The sequence below is a fragment of the Ictalurus furcatus genome, chromosome 1, assembly GCF_023375685.1.
Source record: "Ictalurus furcatus strain D&B chromosome 1, Billie_1.0, whole genome shotgun sequence".
Classification (NCBI taxonomy): domain Eukaryota; kingdom Metazoa; phylum Chordata; class Actinopteri; order Siluriformes; family Ictaluridae; genus Ictalurus; species Ictalurus furcatus.
Window position 1 is genome coordinate 14,478,233 of NC_071255.1, and position 19,457 is coordinate 14,497,689.

The 19,457-nt window shown below is 39.7% G+C and overlaps 2 protein-coding genes across 2 annotated transcripts in view; one reads left to right on the forward strand and one right to left on the reverse strand.

Annotated features, from left to right (window-relative positions):
- chn2 (chimerin 2) overlaps positions 1–7,633 on the reverse strand; it is a 45,130-nt gene extending 37,497 nt beyond the window's left edge. The window contains exon 1 of the mRNA XM_053627862.1: positions 7,101–7,633. Within this exon, the coding sequence (XP_053483837.1) occupies positions 7,101–7,149 (49 nt within the window). The 5' untranslated portion in view covers positions 7,150–7,633. The remainder of the gene's footprint in view (positions 1–7,100) is intronic.
- Positions 7,634–9,369: 1,736 nt separating this feature from the next.
- cpvl (carboxypeptidase vitellogenic like) overlaps positions 9,370–19,457 on the forward strand; it is a 10,314-nt gene continuing 226 nt past the window's right edge. The window contains exons 1-13 of the mRNA XM_053627853.1: positions 9,370–9,458; positions 9,889–10,076; positions 11,031–11,149; positions 13,138–13,252; positions 13,408–13,466; positions 13,663–13,742; positions 13,853–13,919; positions 14,102–14,224; positions 15,658–15,789; positions 15,932–16,030; positions 18,336–18,509; positions 18,677–18,859; positions 19,379–19,457. The exon at positions 19,379–19,457 is cut by the window's right edge and continues 226 nt beyond it. Coding sequence (XP_053483828.1) covers positions 9,896–10,076; positions 11,031–11,149; positions 13,138–13,252; positions 13,408–13,466; positions 13,663–13,742; positions 13,853–13,919; positions 14,102–14,224; positions 15,658–15,789; positions 15,932–16,030; positions 18,336–18,509; positions 18,677–18,859; positions 19,379–19,457 — 1,411 coding nt within the window. The 5' untranslated portion in view covers positions 9,370–9,458; positions 9,889–9,895. The remainder of the gene's footprint in view (positions 9,459–9,888; positions 10,077–11,030; positions 11,150–13,137; positions 13,253–13,407; positions 13,467–13,662; positions 13,743–13,852; positions 13,920–14,101; positions 14,225–15,657; positions 15,790–15,931; positions 16,031–18,335; positions 18,510–18,676; positions 18,860–19,378) is intronic.

The following is a 19,457-nucleotide window of genomic DNA, read 5'->3' on the forward strand; positions in this document are numbered from 1 at the left end:
ATTATGAGCAATCACTGAAAAAGCCCATGATCTTTGAGAGACACTGTGCATTTTCCACTTGTTTTTGCATAGCATTTACATCTAAAAGTACAATACATCAGAACTCCACGAGACAATATGCAAAAATATGACATTTACATTCATTAAAATGGCAACTATAAAATCTTTATGCATAAAAGCAAAACAGGTCTGTCTTTTTCTCTTTTGAAGTTAATTATTTATTTATTTTAATGCAACTTGTCATGTTACCAACCTGAAGACTTTCCTGTGTCTGAAAACTTACAGTGGTGCTTAAAAGCCAGATTGAAATTCACAAAGGAATACAGAGATGATCAACAAAAGTTCTGGAAAAAAGATTAACCTCTACCAAAGTGAAGAAAGATCTGCTCATGATCCAAAACATATGAGCTCATTTGTCAAGCATGGTGGAGGTAGTGCCATGGCTTGGGCTTGCATGGCTGCCTCTGGTACAGGCTCACTAATCTTTATTGATGATGTAACTCACGATGGTAGCAGCAGAATTAATTCTACAGAAACATGTCTGCCAATTTACAGAGAAATGCATCCAATCTAATTGGGAGGAACTTCATCATGCAGCAAAACAATGATCCAAAACACACTGCCAACTCAACAAAGGACTTCATCAGAGGGAAAAAGTGGAAGGTTTTAGACTGGCCAAGTCAATCACCAGACCTTAACCCAATTGCATGCATTTCAGCTCCTGAAGAGGAGACTACCTGAGATAGAAACCTTGATCTTAAACCCCAAATATCTTCAGTGTATAGCAAAAACAAAATAATTGGCCTTGTTGTTCCAATACTTCCGGGGAGCACTGTATATCAAAATAACATAAGTAAATATAGAATATGCTCTTAATATAGAAACTCTAACTCATTGCTTGAAAGTGACATCATGACAGTCCGTGCTAATGCTACTTAGCATGCTAACTCTACGAGGTGTTGTAGATCCTGGGGCGGGGCTTTGTGTACATGGGTGGGAATGGAGACAAAAATAAATCTTGCCTAATGCACCTTTAAATGATGTACCAGTACAGCAGCCTTAGAACCACAAACGTTATGGTGGTAATCATGGTAAGGTAATGACAGATTAAATATGGAAATGCAAAATTGTTTACAATTATTATACCTAGTGAGACAGATATAAATCCATCCTACAGTCGGCTTCAAAAGTTGTCCTGGTAACAAAGTTATTCGGGGAACCGAGTACCTGAAAAATAACCTTTCCGGCAAACATCCTACACACACCTGAGGGCGCACACATTTCAATTAGTTTCGAGGAATGCGTTGCTATGGAGGCCAGTGGGCACGGCCGTGCAAACCTTCTACATGAGTTATTTGACCATTTGGGGTGTATCATTTCTTTTGGTCACCTGCCAGATGCTTGCTATCCCTTTCCATCCGTTTTTATTATCAGAGGTTTGATTCTGTAATTGTACTGTGACACTGAATGGAGGTTATGGCTCGTGATGGATTGCGATGCATCAGAGATACACACACACACAGAGAGCTACTAATAATTCCTGTACAATTCGGCTACAAGCTCTGCCATGCTGATGATTAAAATTCAAGTAGGTGCAAAGAGACATAGCTATGAACTGTATAATAATGGTGTATGTTGGGAATAAAGGATTCGCCTGAAGCACTGAAGATTTGCCTCAAGATGTCAGCCCGAAATACTGTAATGAAATGAATGCCAATAGCACTGAAATGAAATGGAAAGAAAAAAAAAAGTACTTGACAATACGAAAGTCATGAAGATAACACATATTGAAAAGTCCTTCTATGCTTCTGGGAAGAAAAAAAATGAATGTCAGAGTGGCATTTTCACCAGAAGGAGAAAAAGCTATTAATTGTGCAGCACTCTGTCTGTCTGACAGTGTGGCTTTGCTTGAGCGCAGCGCTGAGGAGTGTTTGTGATTAGGGAAATACAGACAGCCACAGTAAACCAGGCTCTGGATGAAGCGTTCCAAGGACAACATCCTCACATTCAGATGCTCCGCTCCAAGGACAGGCAGTATTAAAAGCTGCCATGTTTCACTTTTTCTGATAGCAGTTGCATGGGTGCGTATTTTAAGGAGCGTTTTAGAAGCCATGAGAGTCAGTCAGAATGCCTGTTTGAAGGGTGTATACAGCACATCTATAGGCTTCCTGGAGTAGACAGCAGCAGTACATTAGACACTGAAAGCTAGCAGAAGAAACGGTTCCACTGTTGATTTTCAAAGTGTGACGGCTGCTAGCTGCATATTCCCCATATATTACATATATATGTATATATATATAAATACATACATATATATACGCACAGCTAACTCTCAGAATCACGTGTGTCCCTTTTTTCTTTCAATGTCTATCACAGTCCCACACCCACACAGACAGATCTGTGTCATCTGCTCTTGACTGCTGCTGTACGCTCCCTTTTCTTGTTGCTGACTCTTATCTATCACGCACTGTAGGCCTAGGTGGAGGAGAGCAAACACAGAACTCCTACACCACACACACACACAGACACACACACAAACTTCCCTGAATCCTAATTCATCCAAACCACAGCCGAATATGGAAAAACCATCATAATTTAAACCGCCACACATATGTAGTAGACACTCCTTTCTCACAAAACATCTCACAAAACGCATATGTTATGCAGCCAGGACACCCACACACATTCACACTCAGTTGCTCTCACACACACACACACACACACACACACACACACACACACACGCGCGCGCGCTGATCCAGTATTTGTGGGGACATGTGCAGTCTCCTGCGGGGAGGCCATCTGTACATCATACTGTTCTGTAAGTGCTACAGTAACATTATGCAGAGCCGCTACATCTCTCTCAGTTCCCCACCTCGCCCTGTGATATATTTCTCTAGTTTCCACACTAGGACCAGGTGACTGTTTTATACAAACAACTTCAAACGTTGCTGTATATGGAGACGAGATGAAGAACGGACCTGTGTGCACGTGGGACCTTGTGATTTGTGCGGACAACTCAGAAACTCTAATTAGCACCAGGAGTGTGAAATGGAGCACACACGGAGATGCCTGTATTTAATAATGAATGCAGAGACAGTGGACATGCTGGGCTTTAAATGGTGTCTATCCAAAAAAAAAAACTTTGTCTTTTCTCAATGTTTGGCCCTGGAACATTTAATACACCTATAAAACTCTAGGATTAAACATGCACTGCGTTTTACTGAGCCTCACTAGTAAGAGTTCCAACCAGAATCATGGGAGACGCAGTGGAAAATTCTTTAAAAAGACCAAAAATACGCACTGTCTATTACAGTAACCTCCCTCTGAAACGAAAGCCCTAAAAATACCATGTTGCACTCATGAAAGGCTTTCCAGATTATACCATTCACAGTTCCCTTAGTTTCCAGCTTTGTCACTGCAGGCAGAGGGCCAGTTGAGCTTTTTATTGCTTGTGTGTAGACCTCAAACGTCCTGGGAGGCCAAGAGGGCTTTTTTACTTGACTGCTTCTTTATGATGCTGGCTTAGCCACTCTACAGTCCAGAAATGGCTGGTGTGTGTGATACACAAGCCCAAGGAGTGATGCGCCTTTATAGAACCAAATGACTGGTTCAGCATGAACGCATACAATCTCTCATCATGTAGTAAAAACCCTCGCATTAAAGCACTTAACATTTGTGCAGTCTGACTCAGTGTCCTGACGTAGCTGTGCTCTTTAAAAATAAATAAAATAATAATAACTTCAAAACATATAGACTCCTTTCATGACGAAATCTGCAGCATGAAGCCAGCCTCTTGTTTACGGCTCCCGTTTGTATGAAATGGACCGTGTACAACTTCACATCCCTCGTAAAAGTCAAGTACAACCATCTTGACAAAAAGGCATTCCAAGAAAATAATGACAGCCTTGTGAGGGAGTCTGGGAGCTTGGCAGAGGTGCGGCGGGCGACGTCTTGAAGATTGAGCTGAGGGCACAGCAATAATCACAGCCCTTGACACGCCACAGGCACAACAGACTTTGCTCTTCTCAAAGCCCACGGACGCAGCGCCAATCTAGCGCTTTCACCAGCACACACAACATAATCTATTTGGGAATGCTCAGGGACCGCGGAGCCATGCTGGCTTGGCTTGCGTCTCTCTTGGATTGGTCTGCAGGAGGAAATGTGATTCTGTGTGTGTGTGTGTGTGTGTGTGTGTGTGTGCGGAGGTGGGAGATTTCAAAGGGAGCATGGAGTGAATCTCAGTGTACACATCAAACCGGAAGTTGAGCCGAGGCCAGTGTGTGTGCGAACTCGGCTCACTCACGTTCATCTCCAGCAAAATGTTTTATCTCAGGGATGATTTCGTCCTGCACACCTGCAAAACGGATCAAAAGCACACACTCCTTCAGTATGGACGCTGTTCAAAAAGAGCAGACATTGGCACACCCATTGAGCAAGACCTTTGCTTTGACAGTGAATTCCTCGTTATCAGAACTCATTCCGCCGGTACCATCCCTCTGCTGTCCCAGAGCCTCCCTCTGCTTCTCTGATGGAGTGAGTCCAAGCTGGAGCACAGTTCTTATCTTTCCCAATGTGTTTGAACACCTTAATGCTCATTCGCTCTTCACACACTATACGGCATTGTGACACTATACATATACAACATCTTTAGTAAGGTTTAAGGCAACGTTACATCATTAAGCAACATGCAGTGGGCTAAACTTTATCTCTCCCAAGTTACATTACATCCAGTGCTAGTCAAAACAAGGCTTTTGTATCTAATTCCTATGCCATGTTCAATGTTAATAATAATCATTTACAATGCACCCATTGTACTGTACAAGTGTGCAGCAAGGTACTTAATTAGGGTTTGAAGCAGAGACATAAAGCACATGAGGCAGAAAATTGAAAGCCGTCCAGTTCTGTTCTTGGGTACGCAAAACTCCCAGCATTTACATAGAACAGAATAGAAAAAGTTCATGTGCAGCAACGATGAATTTTCTCACTAATATAAAAGGGATAATGGGAAATGTCGCTTAAGTGAATAAAAAAAAAAAGCGGGTACAGCTCTTCAGATAATTGGCTATTGTGGGGTACACAGCACAAGCTTTACTGACTCACTCATAGCAGGAAAAAACGGACCTTCATTGCAGTTATTACCTGAAACATTTGCACCGATCTGCTTTCATGTTTAATAGACTGTGAACAAAGCACATCAGCTCTTCTCTGACAGATCTAATAAATGCATAGCTCTGCTCTGGCCTTAGAAATTAGCACCAGCACTAACGCCTCAGGTGAACCAATGAAAGCGTTTAGCACTCCGAAGATTTGACGCTGATGGCAGACCGGTAAAAAGCTGCAAGGTAATTACATGCTGTTAAACTTTTATAAACTCTTATCATGTATACATCTTCTCAGAGCTCTAAAAAGTAAGGATTACAGTGCATCCCTCTACGAATACAATACGACAATGTAAATGAAACATTTTTGAACAGCTGTTTTTCCTCTTGTTCTTCTGTTGTCCTCCCAGAGACAATCAGTCCCTCCAGGATTCTGCGATTGCGGAAACGAACGCAAAATCAAGCAAACTCAGCAATATTCAGAGGCGCTTGCAATTTCTTTGAAATTACAGCAGCTTTTCAGCAGATTTTGGCCAACACACATCATGTGACATCATCATAACGCGCATTCAGCCAAAGTCCTCTTCGATTTACGTGCGTCGAACGTAAGTACCGCTAAAAAGGTCTCATTTACCAGCAAACACCACTGCGGAAGACAAATTTTGTGCAACTGCGATTTCACCAATTCGAGTCAATTCAAAATTTCCGCAAAAATTTTTTGAAAAAAGCCACAGCAAAATCAAACATTTTTGGCCTCAACAATCACAATAAATAAATAAAATAAAAAATGACACAAAATCCTGTATGGACTGAACAATATTGAGGACTGATACTGGCCTGAAACAATTTGACATATTTTGTCATTTGAGCCACAGAGGTATTTTATACTGTGAACACCTGCGATGTTAGCGCACACCAAACATCTTGCATGGGAGAATATGACACAACTTGTCTTAAAGTCAGTTACTTGTCATATCACCATCCCACCTCTGCTGTTCCACATAGATGGGCGTGCACGAAACTGATACACTGTCATCAGTATAAGGTGTCACACAATGCTCAAAGCCCTGATATCGATATCATACAAAAAAAACCCAAACAAACATGAAAACGAAAGAAATAAATGAATAGGAGCTCCAGGATGCAATGACATTTTATTACACCGTCATGATCCAGCATGCATTTTTTTAAAATTAGTCTATTATTATTACTCTGTTTAGTAATAGTGATACTGTAAACAAAGTGAACTGTCAGTGACAGCTGTCAAAATGGCATGATTTCAGCACCTGCCGTTTGGCTTCATACCAAATCAAGCAGCAGGGCGTGAACCTTAACATTTTGGTCTAAAAAGAGATCTCTTTTAAAATCTAAATAAGGATGTTCCGAGCACAATCTTTACAAGCAGCAATCTGTGGCTGCTCTAACAGCAAGGCGTGCACCTCTCAGTCACGCATGTCAGTCCAGCACGAGCTCATTACTGTACAGCTCGAGCCAAAACTACCTTCATACCCAGTGTGTCAGAATAACTCCAAACCGCACAGTTATAGGCTACTCAATAGTATTTCAAAAAATAGTCCAAAAATAATAGCCTACACCAAGTGTAGTGTAGCACTATGCGCTTTTTGCGTCGTAGCCTATGGTTTAGTTATGAATGTGAATCGACGCTCTCTGACAGCACACTGACTTTGTAACTTTAAACAATATACAGCCTTGATTTTTCTTTCAAAGCCTGGATCAAAGTGAAATCATGAAACGTGGAAATCTGGAGAATGACACACCTCAGCGTGCTCAGTCCTGCTTTAATGAGTGACTAATAACATTTTAGAGAAGAAGAAGGAGAAAAAAGCCAAACCCACATTAGCTTGTACTAACAGCCACCAAACAAATACCTTCTCTGGTCAACTAAACGGAAGCGTATTTATCAGTGAATAAATGACGGGGGGATGAAATATAACCGATATGTTTCTAGCCAACAGACTGAGCAGTAATGTTACTCACCGGAGGACACGGAGGAACCTGACAGACTGGAGTTACTCGAGGCTGCCATCTCACTTACTCACTCTCGCCTTCGATTAAGATGCGCTCACAACATCTGATCAGGTCGTCCATCTCAGCCTGTCACCTTTTTTCAACCTGTCCTCTCTCTCTCTCTCTCTCTCACACACACACACACACACACACACTCACACACACACCAACGCCAGACGCAGCTCCAGACGACTGTCACAAGTCTCACGGATCAGCTGGGAGCTGCCAGGCGCTGCCGCATTTACTGTGCGGCTCCTACCGTGGAGTAAAAATAGTCAGTGCGCGCGAGTGTCAAAGATTGAATTAAATGTATACATATATATATATATATATATATATATATATGTATATATAGTTGTCAGCTCCTCAGTGGGGGAAAGAAAAAGGGCTGAAAAAGAGCTAAAACTTGAAACGTTCCGTGTCATGTCATGTTTTCGCCACGCTGCAAAAGAGCATTTATTACTGTACAGGCTCCATGTGCCTCTTCTGAGCTCGCAGTCAACACGCTCTTCCGCGGTATCCGCCTTCTTAAAGTGCGAGCGCTGTGCGTTTCGGGAACGCGCGCGCTCCGCGCATGCGCTGGAAGTGGCGCGTGACAGCACCGTTGCCGACAGGTTATATTGTTAAATTGGCAACCGAGAAATATTAGGCAGGATAATTCAACCAATTTTTTTTTGTTTTTTGGCAGAATGGCAGGGCGCGTTATCTTGATGAAAGAGGTAGGCCACGGACATTAGGGAATACCGTTGCCATGGAAGGGTGTACTTGGTCTGCAACAAGGTTTAAGTAGGTGGCGCTTATAAAGTAACATCCACATGAATGCCAGGACCCAAGGTTTCCCAGGAGAACACTGGCCAGAGCATCACACTGCATCCACCAGGTTGCCTTCTTGCAGTAGTACATCCTGGTGCCATTTCTTTACCAGATAAGTGATAAAAGACGCACCCGGCCGTCCACAAGATGTGAAAGGCAACATGATTCATCAGATCAGACCATCTTCTTCCATTGGTCCATGGTCCAGTTCTGATGCTCATGTACCCATTGTAGATGCTTTCGGAGGTGGACAGGGGTCATCATGGGCACGCTGACCAGTCTGCAGCTATGCAGCAAGCTGTGATACACTGTGTTCTGACACCTTTCTATTATAACCAGCATTAATTTTTTAACAGTACTTCTTCTGTGGGATCAGACCTGACGGGCTAGCCTTCGCTCCCCAAGGGTGTCAATGAGCCTTTGGTGTCAATAACCCTGTTGCCGGTTCACCGGTTTTCCTTCCTTGGATCACTTTTGGTAGGTAACCTACTACCCACTACATACCAGGAACACCCCACAAGACCTGCAGTTTTGGAGATGCTCAGACCCAGTCGTCTAGCCATCACAATCTGGCCCTTGTCAGAGTCGCTCAGATCCTTACACTTACCCATTTTTCCTGCTTCCAACACATCACCTTTGAGAACTGACTTGCTGTCTAGTATATTTCATTGTAATGACAAGTGCCATTGTCTCAAGTGCCATTGTAATGAGATAATCAATGTTTTTCACTTCACCTGACAGTGGTTTTAATGTTATGCCTAATGAATTTAACTAAGTTTTCTTTTCTAATGCCAGACTCGCATCTATTGCAATAGCTCAAATATTTAGCTAGGCAGTAAGTGAAATTTTAGTTAATGGTAAATATTGGCAACTTACATTGAATGACATGCTATACAACAAAAACAAAAATCTTCTAATAGTTTCAGATAAGTAATAAAAGTTATATTTCGCATATAACATGAACATTAACTTAATTTCATCAGTTAAAAACAGTTTTTTTAAATACTTGAGTACAACTTTTTTGTTGTTTTTTAGTGCTTTCACTTGACTACATTTTACTGCTGGATACTTCCAGTAAGATTTTGACAGATTATCTATGCTATATTACTTAAGTATAATGCCTCAGCACTTTGTCCAGCCCTTATTAAAATATATGACTGGCCATATATTCGGATTATAATCTTTTTTCTGTCCTTCTTGTTTTCCTGGGTGTACAAATCTTGAACATATTGTTTTATATCTTAACTTATATTTATATGTACCTATTCTTAGTCAAAATAAGAAAATAAAGGCTTAATTTGTCACAACACGTACTTATAAATAAATAAGTGTGTTTATTACCGTGAGCATAATTAGAAAAGGGAGTGTTTAAGGGACGTTTAGGCATGACGTTAAACAGTAAGCAGCGATCACGTGATACGAGTCGCCACTAAATCACGTGACAAACCACGTGATTCCAGTTTTAATGCTAGTAGCGACCGAGTCGCCCTGAGTGGTATACTATCAGCTCTTAAGGTAGGTGCTTTTATTTGTTTTGTAATTAAAGTGCCTTCGTAAATGATTTAATTTTGAATTAGTTTAATTATAATGGCCTGGTTTCTCTGGGGTGAGAGTAATTCTGTTGTCTTAATCAGGCTAGTGGAAGAATACACTTAGCTAAATCATTGCATACTAAAGCTAAACTAAGTTTCAGCTTCTGAAATATTTCATGTTTATGTTTTCATCTCTCCGATTTCATTTAAACTCTACGCAGGTTATTTAGCCGAGTACTTGATACAAAGTATTTGAGATACAGCTCCTATAATGTGTTGTCCTGAGATCCTCTGGCCAGCTCTCACAGGCTCGGTCATGTTCAGTGATTCAGACTGATGGGTGATAATAATAGGAAACACAACTCCTTTGGTAATGTGTTTAAATAATAGTGTGTCGAATTTCATACTTAAAGCTTCAGAATGGCGAAGGGATTGTTCCTTGCCGTGCTCCTTGCTGTGTGTTTGGAGGCGGTGAGGTCCAGGGGCTGCTCTTCATTCTTCTGTGGAAAATCTCTGCGTGTGAGTGGAGGATCTGATGGACCAGACCCTGGAAAACCTCTCTTCCTCAGTCCATACCTGGAACAAGGCAAGATAGATGAAGGTACGTGTTTGACACGATGCATTTTGACTGAACACAGCTATGTGTATGTATTTTATTCAAGATCCAAGATGAGCTCTTTGTAGGCCTTTCCCTACTGCAGCTGATGGCCTAAAAGATGTCGGACGAATGTGAAAGTCAAGGTTAAAGGTTCAAGATGGTGGTCGGTTTGCTCTGCTGTTTATAGGCACAGACTTCGTGAGGTCACGTGTGCTGGACAAAGGGAAGTGGAACACGAGGAGAAGCATTTTTTATCCCATAGTCTGCGTTGCTCAAAGCCAGTTCTGCTAACTTAAAATCCCTACTGAAAGTTAATAGCCTATTGTGTTCTTTAATGAGTGCACAATAATAATAATAATAATAATAATAATAATAATAATAATGATTCAGGGCTACTGTGCATGTTCTATATACCTGAAGTTTTGGACATGTTTCAGGATTATAACCCAAGTCCATTCATTATGACCTACTACCATGGCCTAGGGCAGACAGTTTAACTACCCACAAGCTTCTGTATATTTCTTTCTTTCTTTTCTCTCTTTGCCAATCAGACTTGCTCATCAGTTGTGATTTTTTTTTTTTTTTTTTTCTTTAAACAGGAAAAGTGGAATCATTAAAGGTTAAGATGGATAGTTCACTCAAACACGGAAAATTCTGTAATCAGTTACTCACCCTCATGTCATTCCAAACCCATAAGACTTTCGTTCATCTTCAGAACACAAATGAAGACATTTTTAATGAAACCTGGGAGATTTGTCCCTCCATTTACAGTCCATGTAACCAAAACTTTCAAGCAGCAAAAAGTTCATAACGGCATTGTAAAAGTAATATTATTACTTGTTCTCCGTGCTTTTATTTGGAGTTTTGTGGATGTGGAAAGCCTCCTTGGCTAAGATAGGGGGAAAATGGTTTGTCTTCCGCTGAAAAATAACCACATTTTATCATCTTGGCTTACAGCTAGACAGCTGAGCTTGGTGGGCCCTCTACCTGGTGCTAATGTAAAGAGTTACTCTGGCTATCTCACAGTTAACAAAAGCTACAACAGTAACCTCTTCTTCTGGTTCTTTCCTGCACAGGTAAGACTGTAAATTCAATACACATCCCAGCATTAAGATATGTTTTTCTTGTAAAGTTAGATTCATGGAATTACATTTACAACTTTATAACAGCTTGAATGATAAGAACTGTGGCATTTAGCTGCCCTACCTTTCAGAATTAGAGTGATTAAGGTGCAATTTGTTACATTACACTTACATATATGTACATTATGTAAAGTAAAGATACGACATTTTTGACAAGTGTCTTACACAGCAACCCGTGTGTGTGTGTGTGTGTGTGTGTGTGTGTGTGTGTGTGTGTAATTAATAAAACCTATGTACAGCACTTAAACAGCATTTTGCCTGTCCTAGTATATAATCATTAAAATGCAATTAATTAAAAAAACAATTATGTTAATCCATTTAACCTCTTCTGCTGTGGGACACAGCATCCACTTAACCCTGTCCCTCACCTCTATGAAATATTTTGTATATTTAACAAAAGGAACATGTTCAACAAAAAGTTGCATCATCTGCGTTTCCTGAATATTCAGGGAACTGGGACACAGGAAGGTGTTTTTTTTTTTTTTGTTTTTGTTTTTTTATTGGGGTTGCTGGAATTTTAAGCAGGATGCATGTGACATGCTCTACCTATCCACCCACCCAATCTCAAGTGGTCCAAAGCAGGTTGCCCGACCGTTTGTAATTTTCTTCATTTTGTTTTGAGTGACTATATTTGTATTTGTTAATTTTTATAATTTGTTATGCTTATATTACATCCGTTCATTTCTCAAAATGCATGAAAAAAAGTAGTAAGTAAAACCCTAGCTCTGTAACCAGTGGAATTGCAAACTCAAAATTTTTGCAGCAGAATGCTACTATAGAGGACTTATTTTTTATTTCAGGTTCATATCTGGTCACCCACCAGAGATATTCAACCTGAACATGAGGGGGAAGTTGTTAAAAAATTGCACTCTCACCTCCATAAAAAAGAGAAGTCTCAACCTTGAAATGTTCTGCATGCACGCTATACTTGTCAAGGTACCCCCTAGAAAAATGAAGACTGAGACTCAAACACTTCCCATTGTAAATTGACCCTAATATTTGAATGTGAGAAATCTTGAGTTGGACTTAAGTTCTAAGTCTAAGGAACATGAATGTGCAAACTGTTACCTTGGATTGTACTCTAGAGATCATCCTGAGCCGAGATATTTCCATAAACGATACGTAAATATCTTGGGAGATCATCCTGAGCCAAGAGAGATCATCCAGAGCCGAGATGTTTCCGTAAACAGCTGTATAACCAAAATTAGTTGTGTGTCATGACAAAGATGGCGGTTGTACTTAAACCAAGTAAAAAAAACCCAAAAAAACACCAAAAATGGTTTTGCAATGCCAATACTTGAAGACAATCAATCAAAAAATAAATACATTTTAAAGCAACTACCTTTACAATTATTGGACCACTTGAGATGGAATAACCCTATATATTGAAATGGTAGTATTAACTTTCAAGGTAACTTTGACAACTTTTACCCAAATTGTAGATTGAAGTAAATGACTAATATCCCCATGCCATTAGCAGGGATGTTAGTTAACCATATTTTGTGTATTTGCCAATTTTATGCTTGAAATCCCAACCCTGTTACTTATTTCAGAGTGAAATGCATCCATTGCCAGCAAAGAAAACTTGTTAAAAAAAAAAGAAGAGAAAAGAAATATTGTTGCTTGAGATGCAGGCAAAAATAATTTTTACATGGTTAAATGCAGGTTTTCTTTGATTCAGTATTGAAAAATGATCAAATAAAGTTTCACTTTTAAGACAAAGGCAGAAATGGCACCCCAGTCATGGACCCACACTTTAAATGCTTCTTTTAATGTTTGTTCTTTCTTATCAATCCAAAACTAATGTTATAGCTCAACATATGTGTACACTGCATTTATTTTTATTATTATTTTTTAACACTTCATAAATAATGCAGTATGTGAGTTATTGTTTTTCCACTGATGTGAGTTTCTATGTGCAGATAAAACCAGAGAGTGCTCCTGTGCTGCTGTGGCTGCAGGGAGGCCCTGGAGGCACGTCCATGTTCGGCCTTTTTGTGGAACATGGGCCTTACTTTGTCTACAAGAATCTTACATGTGAGTATATATCGTCTATTCAACATTATTGGTTGGTGCTGTTGAATTTGTTATGAAGTGTGCCTTATATAAACTCCATGATCTATAAATTCCATGACTATGGTATTCTAGTGCTTTGGTTCACACATAATGAATATCCTTCTGTCTGTTCCAAGTGGGCTACAGGGAATTTCCCTGGACCTCCACATACTCAGTTCTGTACATTGACAACCCGGTAAGTTATTACACTTCTGTGGTTTTGACTCAAGCTCCATTGCACATCTGATGTTTGTTGTTGGTTATTGTTGTTAGATGATTGTCAAATTAAATGAGCGTATTAAAATAACTCGCTTGCAGCGTATATATATATATATATAACTAACCCTAACCCTCTGTCTGTGACCTCTGAGTAATTATGCACACTCCATTAGGTGGGTACTGGATGGAGTTTCACTGATGATGATAAAGGCTTTGCCACAAACCAGGATGATGTTGGCAGAGATCTGTACAAGTAAGCTGTCCAGGAATTTTTTCTGTATTATAAAATAAGGCTTTTCTGTCCAGATTCCTGTTGTTGGGCTTTTTTTTTTTAATGTGTCTGCTGTTTTTGCTGCATTGCAGTGCACTGGTTCAGTTTTTCCAGCTTTTTAGTGAGTTTCAGCCCAATGAGTTCTATGCCACAGGAGAGGTGAGTGGGAAGGCAGCACTTTTCTTCTCTCATCCACTCAATCACAGTGATAAGAGTACACTCAATGCTTTAGGCAATCACATGGGTAGCTTCACTGCTTGTATTTAATATCATGAGGAATATACAGTACTTTTTTTTGCCACAGGATAACAGTTCTCAAAATCATTTCCTTTGTGGTGTAGTCCTATGCAGGGAAGTATGTTCCAGCGATTGGCTACTACATCCACAAGAATAATCCTTCTGCCAAAGTGAAGATCAATTTCAAGGGAATGGCTATTGGAGATGGTCTGTGTGATCCTGAGACAGTGAGTGGACAGAGGATTGGTCTTTAATGCTAATGATGTGTTAAGGACTTGTGTGAGTGTAAGAGAGAAACCTATTTCTAGTCAAATCACTTACACTCCAAGTTACTACGTCCAAGTCTTGAGTAGGTAGCTCTCAAGTGCAAGTTGAGGAAAAGTAAATTCAAACCTCACATCCATGTCAAGTCTATAAGCTGCACACCTGTTTACATATCATGAAAAGTGTAGACTGTTTTTTTCAAAAAAAAAAAAAAAAACTTCCCCTCTGAGTTTGTTCACTATTCACTGTATAGTGTACTATTTGAACTATAGTCATTTTGTTGTGGAGTTCACAATATTATTACCCATAGATCCAATATACATTATACAACATGATGTACAACATGATACATTAAGAGCCAGGGGGGTGTAAACTTTTGAACAGGATGATTGGTGTACATTGTTATTGACTTCTGGGTAACATGTAAATATCTTATGTAGCTTCTGAAGGGCAGTACTAAATGGGGAAAAAAACATCAGATCTTTAAACAAAATAACAATTTATACCAATCATTTTGTTCAAAAGTTTACATCCCCCTGGCTCTTAATATATCGTGTTGCCTTCTTGAGAATCATTGAACGTTTTACACTTTTTTGTAATAGTTGTGTACGAGTCCCTCAGTTGTTCCGAGTGTGAAAAGATAGATCTCAACATCATATAGTCACTGATGGAAAGGGGTCCAATATGTAGAACATGCTGAAAAGCAAATGCTGTGCAGGACTGAAGAAATGTGGGCAGTTTAACTGCTCAGAACAAACAAGGGACTCATGAACAACTATCACAAAACAAAAAAAAGTCGTTGATCATCCAGGTAGCAGCATAGAGTATTAACAACCAAGCGAATGTAAACTTTTGAACTGGTTCATTTGTGTAAATTTAGTTATTATTTTGTCTTGTGGACTATATGTAAACATCTGGTATGTGAAACGGCTTATTGCGTGCAGAACTAAATTAAAAAAAAAAAAACATGCAATTTTTTATGATCGCTCTTATTTTTTTTTCAGTTATTAACATTTTGCAGATTCTACAAAGTGCATGTAAACGTATGACCTCAACGGTACAAACGATGCAGAGTAACTGCATGCTAAAATATGCCAATACATTTTATTTACTTATTTGAGCTCAACATGAGCTTTGTCAGGGTGGATACCAGTGTAGCCAACTTTATATGTATGTCTAAAACTGGCAAGTACATGCTAGTGGTGCATTTAATACAGAAATTTACAAGTTGAAGGTTACAGTCTGATTTTTAGTCTGGTGTCTGCATTTCTGTTGCTATATACCGTACATATAGTGATCAGTGTAGAACAATAAGTGTAGTAAACTGTGAAGGTGTGAGAGTGGATGTGATTTCAGACACAGCACTGGATTCTAATATGTGGTTTCTCTTTGTCAGATGTTAGGAGGCGTTGCAGATTTTCTGTTTGAAACGGGCATGGTGGACGAGCTGCAGAAGCAGTATGTGAAGCAGCAGACAGATGCTTGTGTCAGATTCATCCAGCAGGAGAAATGGATAGAAGCCTTCCAGGTGTGCTTCCTACTATCTTTTTCTAATCAGCTTGTCTTGTGCTGAAAATGATAGCTGAACTGTTTTTATAATTAGAAAACAGTGTATTTGATTGTACATTGTTGCTTTTCGTGCATAATAAAGTGCTTTCTGTTTCTGTTAGGTTTTTGACGCATTAATGAATGGAGACCTTGTTCCTTATCCATCATTCTTCCAGAATGCTACTGGATGCACAAACTACTATAACTATATGCAGTGTCAGGTACTGAGACACTCCGACCCTGGCTTTATACCTTCATGTTTTGAGAAATTAACCAAATTGCTTCACACATGTCAAAGGGGAGGTATCAGTGAAGTATTTAAGGTACAGTTGCCATCAAAATTATTCAACCCCCATTGCAAATCAGATCTATTGTCCAAATTTACAGACTTTCAGCTGTTTGCAATGAACAAATTAAACAAAAGCAATTGAAATAGTTCAGCACACCGAATGCTTCAAGTGGTTTCCCCAAATTCAACTGAAAATGCAACTTATAATGACTTCTCCAGTCTCCAATATTATTCAACACCTTCATGGTAAGCATCTTTAGTACTTAGTAGAGCACCCTTTTGCTGTTATGACCTGCTGCAAGCGAGATGCATAGCCAGACACCAGCTTCTGGCAGCGTTCTTGAGGAATCTTAACCCATTCCTTATGAGCAATGGCCTCCAGTTCAGTAATGTTCTTGAGTTTGCGTGCTGCAACCTCCTTCAAATCCCACCAGAGATTTTCTATGGGATTCAAGTTAGGTGATTGTGATGGCCCTGTAGAATCTTTCAGGACTTCTTCTGCAACCAAGCCTTGATGGAATTTGAGGTATGCTTGGGATCATTGTCCTGTTTGAAGGTCCAATGACACCCAAGCTTCAGCTTCCTCACAGACAGCATGACGTTTTCTCGTAGGATTTTGTGATACTTCAATGAAGCCATCTTGCCTTCCGTACGCTGCAGGTTTCCAGAGCCAGAGGATGCAAAGCAGCCCCAGAGCATCACTGAGCCACCACCATGCTTGACTGTGGACAGTGTGCTCTTTTGTCATTCTTCTTCTTCCAGACATACCGCTGATCCATCATGCAGGAAAGTTCCAGTTTTGTTTCATCGCTCCACAGAACAGAATCCCAAAACTTCTGTGGTTTATTTATATGATTTTGAAGCGACTTTTCTTGTGCTTTTGGGTCAGTAGTGTTGTACGTCTTGGAGTTCTGACATGGAAACCTTCTGCGTTTAGTACATACCTTACTGTACTCAATGAAATCTCAGTGCTGTTGCCACCAAGTCTTGCTGGAGGTCTTTTCAGTCACTCAAGGGTTTTTCACAACCTGCCTTCTCAGAGATCTGGTTGCAGCCGTTGATGGCTTCCTTTTTCTGCCCCAGCCAGTTCAGGTATTTCATGTGTTCCAGCTCAAGCACACCTGGTGCAACTAATGAAGCCCTTGATTAGTTACACCAGGTGTGCTTGAGACAACACCTGTTTTGCATATTTGTGCTGTTGTGAGGAATTTTATTCAGGGGGTTGAATCATTTTGAGACTGGAGAAGTCATTAAGTTGCATTTTCAGAATTTGGGGAAACCTCTTGAAGCATTCGTTGTGTTGAACTATTTGAATAGCTATTGTTTGATTTGTTCATTGCAAACAGCTGAAAGTCTGTAAATTTTGACAATAAACCTGATTTGCAATGGGGGTTGAATAATTTTGATTGCAATTGTATAACTATTCCATAACACTGGGCTCTTTATTGAAACGTAAACCCTTTTGTGTCACTTGAACACTTTTAGAAATAAGGTGTATATACATTTGAATGCAAAAGTTTGCACACCCTTACTTTGAAATGACACCAATAAGACATTTCATGTTAGTTAAGTTGGTGTGTGGTGTATGTTGAGAGATTAATACTGAAACGACCAAAATAATAATTTTTTTTTTTAAACAAAATTAATATATAATAATTTACTTATATAATAATTTGCTCTTGATAGCTGTTGTTTGTTTAATGTTGTCTAATGAACTCTTAGCCTGACTGCTGGCAGCAAACTACTCGAGAGGTTGAATCTGTTTAGAACTTTTCATGCCTTAAAAACGATTAACAGAATAAACATATGTGGACAGCTTCAAGTCAGTAAATACCCGAAAGAGGTGCATTCAAATAAATTAACCAGAGCATGCCAGTGGGGCTGCATATTTTCAGTTGCGGCAATATTTATGCCATGTAATAGGATTTTAAAATAGGAAAATAAATGTATTTAGAATTGTTTCCTGATACTTTAAAATAGACGTACATGTATAATTTTATTAGTTCAGAAATTAAGGGGGATGCACACTTGCATTTTAGTGTCAAGACATTATTTTTATGTTCTTTGCACGCTACTGGGACAATCCCTGTATTGGAAGGGTGGTTTAAAAATTGTATGAATGAAGACGGTATTTCTGTATTTGCACATATTCAGTAGTATTGTTGTATTGCGTGTTGATGTTGGTGCAATTACTTTTCCCACATCGTGTGAATAGTTGTGCTGTGTTTCCTGAACAGGAGCCTGAGGATCAGGAGTACTTTAGCAAGTTTGTTACGCTGTCCACAGTCAGAAAGTCCATCCATGTAGGAAACCTGACATTTCACAGTGGCACTGAGGTGGAGAAACATCTTCTCCAGGATGTCATGAAGTCCATCAAACCCTGGCTAGGTGTCCTCATGGACAACTACAGGGTGAGAAGATGTAGAACTATAGTGTTCTTAGTACACACTGAGCCACCAAGTAGTGCTCTTTGCTTCTGTAATTGGGCCAATGATTGTAATAATCCTGACTTCCTTTTAATGGTTTATAGTCTCCAGTTCATTATAATTCACTGCAGTGTATCACTGTTTGTGTGTAGGTGCTGATGTACAGTGGGCAGCTGGATGTGATCGTGGCAGCTCCACTTACTGAAAGGTTCCTACCCACAGTGAACTGGACTGGGACAGATGCGTATAAAGAAGCTAAGCGCTTCTATTGGAAGTTGCAGCCCAGTGACACGGAGGTAGCCGGATATATCCGGCAAGTCGAACAGTTCTACCAGGTAAGCTCTTTCTTTCTTTCTTTCTTTCTTTCTTTCTTTCAGAAATTCGGATGTGGATTTAGATCCAGAGGCGACCGTGGCGAGAAAGAACTGCCTTAGATAATATGAAAAGGAAACCAGACACAAAAGAGAACCCATTCTCTTCTGGGTGTCACCAGATAGTGGAATTATAAGTCATTTCAGTATACAGGTGTAGAAGAGTAAATGCAAACAGTACTGTGTTGACAGGATGTTCAGTATGAGTATGTTGGGATGAGCACAGGGCAGTTTTTGTGATTACAGCAGTTCTTAGAAGGTACAAATCGCAGTATTCAGGTGAGATTATCCGAAGAAGTAAGGGTATGTCTTGGGTATAAACTGATTTTATTTATTGGCACAAATTTAAGTTAACACAATACAACAAGCAGTACAATACCATGTGTTGAATTGACTCATCCTTGTACTTTCCCTGTCGTTTTTGGATACTGATTATATATTTGAGACTCTGAAATACTATTCTTCTTTTTCTTCTATTTTAAGGTAATTATTAGAGGTGGGGGACATATTTTGCCTTACGACCAACCAGCAAGATCCTTTGACATGATAGACAGGTTCCTGT